This window comes from Ctenocephalides felis, unplaced genomic scaffold, assembly GCF_003426905.1.
Source record: "Ctenocephalides felis isolate EL2017-DRISC unplaced genomic scaffold, ASM342690v1 CF-g0.4_SCAFFOLD_03570, whole genome shotgun sequence".
Classification (NCBI taxonomy): Eukaryota; Metazoa; Arthropoda; class Insecta; order Siphonaptera; family Pulicidae; genus Ctenocephalides; species Ctenocephalides felis.
The window spans coordinates 15,330,810-15,337,151 of record NW_020539724.1 but is presented as its reverse complement, the minus strand read 5'-3'; the positions used below and the strand labels follow the sequence as shown (position 1 = coordinate 15,337,151).

The window sequence follows — 6,342 nt, the reverse complement described above, 5'->3', positions numbered from 1 at the left end:
ATATACCTCAGTTCCAATTTTTTTTTGCAGCGTAAAAAAGGCATAATAATTATAATTATTATGCCTTATGGTATAGAATGAATAATATATAGAAATTATTATGCTATATTGAAGTATATTTCCATACTTCACCAATACAACAAGTATGTGATAACTAAGAAATAAATTAGGTAAAATTAAAGTTTGAACAAATAATAAAAAGTAAAATCAATACATTTCAGAATTTAATATATTAATCTAAAGTTGTACTAGCAATGCTAAAATTTACATACATAATTTGAGACATAAAAATTGTTTTCATATTTACATGTTACACCTAAAACTTATTTGTACACTGAATAAATATATATATATATACATTTTAAAAATATTTAGAAATAGCTACAACACACCTTAACTTATTATAAAATGTATTGAGTACACATTTTAAGTGATTCCAATATATTTATCAGTAAAATTATTATTTCTTTAAAAAACAAAAGACACGATTGATCACAAGGAATATTCAATTAAGCAATTTTTTTTTACAATTAAACATTTTTCATTATTCAACAATGTGTTATAAGACATGAGGAAATAAAAATAACAATATCACATGGAATCACTCCATTGACTTTGTGATGTCGAAAGATCAGGCAAATGTTTATGATGTCTAGGTGGTGAAGGAAGAGTTACGTTGCAGCCAGTTACATCACTTCGCATTTTGTTGAAAATATCAGCTATGGCATGATTGCATTTCGTGCTTTCTATTGAATCATCCATGGTTTTACTGGATCGCTGTGAATAGAACCCAATAACACAATTAGTATTGAGCTATATATATATATATATATATATATATATATATATATATAATTTAATGAAAGTATTGATAAACAAACCATGCTTGCTTTCAATCGCAAACTATAATCAGGACTTCTTTGTGAACCTGGACGATATTTTCGCTCAGAGTTTCTTTTATTCAAACTGTAGTGACTGCTTTCATTTCGTGATTTAATTATTCTAGAAGAAGATCGATTTTTTGAGTCATAATTCCTGGATAAAAATGTTGATCCACCATTGATATCACTTCTTGATTTATAGTCATCAAGATATTTTGTCTGTAATAATGGATAAGTTGGAGCAATCTAATAGTAACATTAATATTATTTCATGTAATTTTTTTATATTACCCTTGTGGATGGACTTTTTGTCATAGCAGATTCTGGTAATGTAGATAAACTAGAAGCTGTTGTTATTGTTTTCATGTCACCAATATTTGTTGAAAGTTTTGATATTTTGTCCTCACTTTCATGTACCAAAGCAACAGCTTGTGGTTCACACATTTTATTTCTCACCATACACTGCACCCTTGCTAGCTCGTTAGTTAATATATCCAATTGATTTTCCTTTGTATTTATCAAAGTCTAAAAAATTAATCATCAGTTCATAAAATAAACTATAGTAGATCCACAGAGTTAACACCTACATTTTTTTGATCAAGTTCTAATTTATATTGCATATAACTTGAGTATTCAGCACGTTTATTATCTTTAACGTACTCCAAGGTTTCATCTGCTATGGAAAGTTTTGCTTCGTACCCTGCAATTAGTGCTGCCTTTTCTTCTTCCAGGGTTTTATTTTTATTTTTCAGTTCTTCAATAATTTGTTCAGTCCTGGGTAAAATTTGATCTTTCACTGTTAACTTCTTCTGGACAAAAAATTGATGTTTTATAAAATGACAATCTACTGATTGTTATTATATACATAAATATTACTAGTAATTGCATTTTAAAATACAGCAAAAAATTTAATCCAATAAAAAATGATTCAGTTTACCTTAAGTTCATCTATTTCAGCCAGTAATAAATTATTGTTAGACTCATGGTATTGCAATGTTTCTGCCATTCTATCCCGTTCACTCTTTGCTAATGCACATTCTTCTGTGAGTTCTTTATTAGTTAATTCAAGTTTCATCAATTGAAGTTCTAAATCCTCATCTTTTTCTGGAACTTGTAAGCTCTCGTCAGTTTGGCAGGATTGATGAACAACAGCCAAAGCTGATGTTTGTGTAAACTGGCATGTCTGACTGCTTTGTATATATTGGGTGTGGACAGTTGTCTGTTGGAAAATATATTGTCAAGTTTAAATTTGAAAGTTGAAAATAGATATACTTCAAGTTCAAATTGATAGTAGGTATTCTGAAAAGCTTTCTGAATCAATTTTTCTATATTATGAATATAAACCAATTGTGAGAGAATAACTATGCTTACACTTATATCAGAATATGAGGATCCGGATAAAATATCAGATTTTGAGGGTACTGGCAACCTGTGCAATGAATGTTGTATTTCCACAAGGATTCGATGGATAGATGATTCTTCTGTAAATTAAATATTTTTTTTAAATATATAATTAATAAGTTTGCAACAAATAGTGTATTCAAACATTTAAGAATAAGAAAAAATAAATTTAAAAGATGAAGATTAAAAACTAACTTTCCTGCATTTCTAGATTAATCACTGATTGATTTCTATTAAAATCAGCAAACATATAACAGTAAGTTAATGTTTGATGATTTTTCAGAAATGCTTTCTTGACTTTTATAATCTCAAGGGCCATTGAAGTTTAAATTATTATTCATACAACCAAGAATTTATCTCTAATCATATGTTAACTAAGGATAAACTCTAATTGTAAGCTTATTATTCTGTTTAGCAAATCCAATTAATATATATTTTTTACATATATTATTAATTAATAAATAATAATTAATTTATATTTTTTACATATATTAATAATTTTTTCTCACCTGGGGCAATGGTATACAATTTGCTTTGCAATTCTTTTGACAAAAAGTGTAAGGTTCTTAGGGGATCAAATTGACTAAAAGTTCCAGGTAAAATATCAGATTTTTGTACTTTGAGTGTTGAAGATTTATGATTATCTGATAACAATTGACTCCAAGATCGCTTAGAAAGTAAGCCTTGTGATGATGACTTTTTTAATTTGAGTTCATGCTTCATATGCAAGTTTGCAACTTCCGAGTGATCTTCTTCAGTCTAGGGAAAAATATTTCACATTATAAAATTATAAGTGAACTATTTAGAATGTCTAATTGATCGAAAGTTCAAATTTATCATGACAATGTAAATGTCGATAAATCTATGAGATTTTCCAATTTTTTTTTCAAGAATCTGTTTGGGTGTATAAATATAAATAATATAAACCTCAATTAGCGGGATAGGTCTCAAAGATTTTTCACTGCCACAACTGGTTGTTCTACTTCTAGAAGTAACCTTATCAACAGTCTTTTTACTCTTAATAAAATTCTTGAATTCATTCTCCAAATTTTTGGGAGCAATGTTTCGACTCAATTTAACTGGTGGTGTTGTGAGTTTAGCTGATTTCGTATTCCTGGCAACTGTAGTTGAATTCATTTCTCTCGTGGAAGCCATTAGTCTAATGTAAATAAATTTAGGAAAAATCAGTGACTAACATTTAGCATGCACTATTAAAATAAATAGAAACTATATAATATTTCAATATATCTTCAGCTCAAATTGATATAATCTGAAATGATTACTAAGGAAACTAATGCAACAAAATAATACATTTTTGGCTTATTGTGATGATAGTGTTGTTTACTGTCAAGATTATGAATTCTTTTTCTGATTGAATATCAATCCTGCGAGGAAAATAAATTATGAAACCAACCCAGATAAGAATGTGATATTATTAATTGATGGCAAATGGCAGATCTAAGAGGCTCTTTCTGAGGCAAATGTAAATTTAAATCTTCTATAGTGCAAGTTCATTTTTGTATATCTGGTACTCACATTACAGCATTACAGTTGTCAAAAGGTGAAAATAAAAATGTTTAACGCACTAATTACCTGTGATTATCCAATGCGTTCTGTAGAGCTGCAAATTGTAAAGGTGTGTTAACTTTGGCGTTTAATACTTTGCATAAAAACTCTTCACATTTCGAAATATCCTCGTCTACGTTTTGTATTGCATGTTTGAAGTCTGCCGCCTCTCCTGTCATTGATGCGGTAGAAAATCTGATATGATTGACTGATAATTTAATTTATTACATTGTTAATTTTGTAGTACGCCGATGTAATGAACGGTTATTTTTTTAATTTTGTTTTTGTTTTGATTACTAATGGCTATAGCAACTGTCATATGTCAACTGTCAATTGTTTAGACACAATTCGGTCGTTGGAGTTGACGTTAGTTTGAATTCTGTTTAGCGTCATGGCGGTAGATGGCTCTCATAAGCGGGAATTTCAAAATGGCCGTTATTTCAAATAAATTGTAAACTGATAACTTGTAGTGGCATTAAATATATTTTGTTAACTTGTTTATATTTTATTATTAATAAATTACCACGATCTATTATAATTATAACAATTAAATTTATATATAAACGTCTTTTAACTATAAGGAGGAACATTTTTGCGTTTTTTTCTACGCATCATCTTTTAGTTTTTTATTTTGATATTTCGCGCGCTTTAGATCCCAAAGAATATTCTGTTCTTCATATTTAAAAGTATAGTTTGTACATATGTATTTTTACTCTTTGTCATCTTTATTTTAACTTATTTGAATTAAGGAGGTATTCCAGTACAAGAGGCATGAATTTTGACTTAAATCATTGATTGAGCTTTTGAACTAGCACTATAATGTATTGTTCACTAAATTTTACTGAATATTTGTAGTAATAAGTTAAAATAGAGAAAGTTATTTCAGTAAATTATGTGTAATGTACATATATTTAAACGGGCAGTGAATTTGTTGATATCATATATTCTTCTGTGGTTATTGCATATTTCGATTTGATGGTATATCTATTATAATATATTTATGTTAGTATATTTTAGTTATTATTGTATTATTACAGAACATAATACAATTTTAATGCAGAATTTACATTCGAAGAACCGATTATTAAAATTCATTATTTTCATTTTAAATTTTGCGCCAATAATTTGAACTCTTTACAAGCGCAAAGTTGCCGAGCTTTGATAGTATATCTATTACAATACTTTTTAGTATATTCTAGTTATTTTTGTATTATTACAGAATATAATACAATTTTAATACAAAATGAACGTTCAAAACATTGATTATTGAAATTCATTATTTTTCATTTCAAATACAATACATTTTAGTATATTCTAGTTGTTATTGTATTATTACAGAACATAATACAAATTTAATGCAAAATTTACGTTCAAAGAACCGATTACTAAAATTCATTATTTTTTATTTCAAATTTTGCGCCAATAATTTGAATCCCTTATATACAAGCGCGAAGTTGCCGAGCTTTGATGGTATATCTATTATAATATAATACTTTTTATTATATTCTAGTTATTAGTGTATTATTACAAAACATAATATAATTTTGATGCAAAATTTAAGTTCAAAGAACTGATTATTAAAATTCATTATTTTCATTTCAAATTTTGCGTCAATAATTTGAACCCCTTACGAGCGTGAAGTTGCCGAGTGATATAAGCGATACTCCTCCCCCAACTCTCTGGACGTAAAAATTAAAACAGATAAACGTGAATATATTATATTATTGTCCAGGATTGAACGTATGCTGCTGGAGAGATCATTTTTTACGTACAAATAATCAAATAACCGATTAATAAAATTCATTATTTTTTATTTCAAATTTTGCGCCAATAATTTGAACCCCTTACGGGCGTGAAGTTGCCGAGGGATATAAACGATACTCCTCCCCCAGCACTCTGAACGTAAAAATTAAAATAGAAAAACGTGAATATATTCTATTATTGTCTAGGATTGAACTTATGCTACTGGAGACATTTTATGTACGAATAAGAAAATAATACGACATTAACAAATTGATTTTAGAAATTTAGTATTTTCATTTTTTTTTAACTTGCGCAATTTGCCCACCCTGCGCAAAGCAGGCCATCCAAGCCACCCTTCCGGCCAGTCTATGACATAAACTCTACGTGCTTAAAACTGGCATTTGTTTTTGATTCATTGTTAAACCCAGTTAAACGTTAGTGAACCACAATAATAACAATAAAGTGAAAACAATAAAGTAAATAATTACTTAAAACAAAATGACGATTCCTATGTTACCAAAGTTAGTGCCAAAAAGATGGAGACAATCACACCAAATGGTATGTCTGGAATTTTACTTGACCTATGAGTTACCACCAAATTGTTCGATTGTGGCTTTCATAAATGGAACCAAAATATCTATAAGAGTCCTGGAAATAATTGAAGATGATGTAGTACGGCGAGACGCCTATGAATATGAAGTGTTGCGGCCACTTAGATTCCCTGTTCGGCGACTGAAAATAAATGGACTGA

At 28.5% G+C, this 6,342-nt stretch overlaps 1 protein-coding gene across 1 annotated transcript; it reads right to left on the bottom strand.

The window, feature by feature from the left end:
• Positions 1-591: 591 nt before the first annotated feature.
• LOC113383435 lies at positions 592-4,150 on the bottom strand. Its single transcript, XM_026621700.1, has 9 exons — positions 3,876-4,150; positions 3,210-3,441; positions 2,792-3,041; positions 2,253-2,362; positions 1,819-2,100; positions 1,469-1,690; positions 1,173-1,406; positions 882-1,100; positions 592-777 (listed from the first exon to the last, which is right to left on the bottom strand). Exons 1-9 carry the CDS (start codon positions 4,025-4,027, stop codon positions 592-594), a joined length of 1,887 nt encoding a protein of 628 aa, XP_026477485.1. The 5' UTR covers positions 4,028-4,150.
• Positions 4,151-6,342: the final 2,192 nt, after the last annotated feature.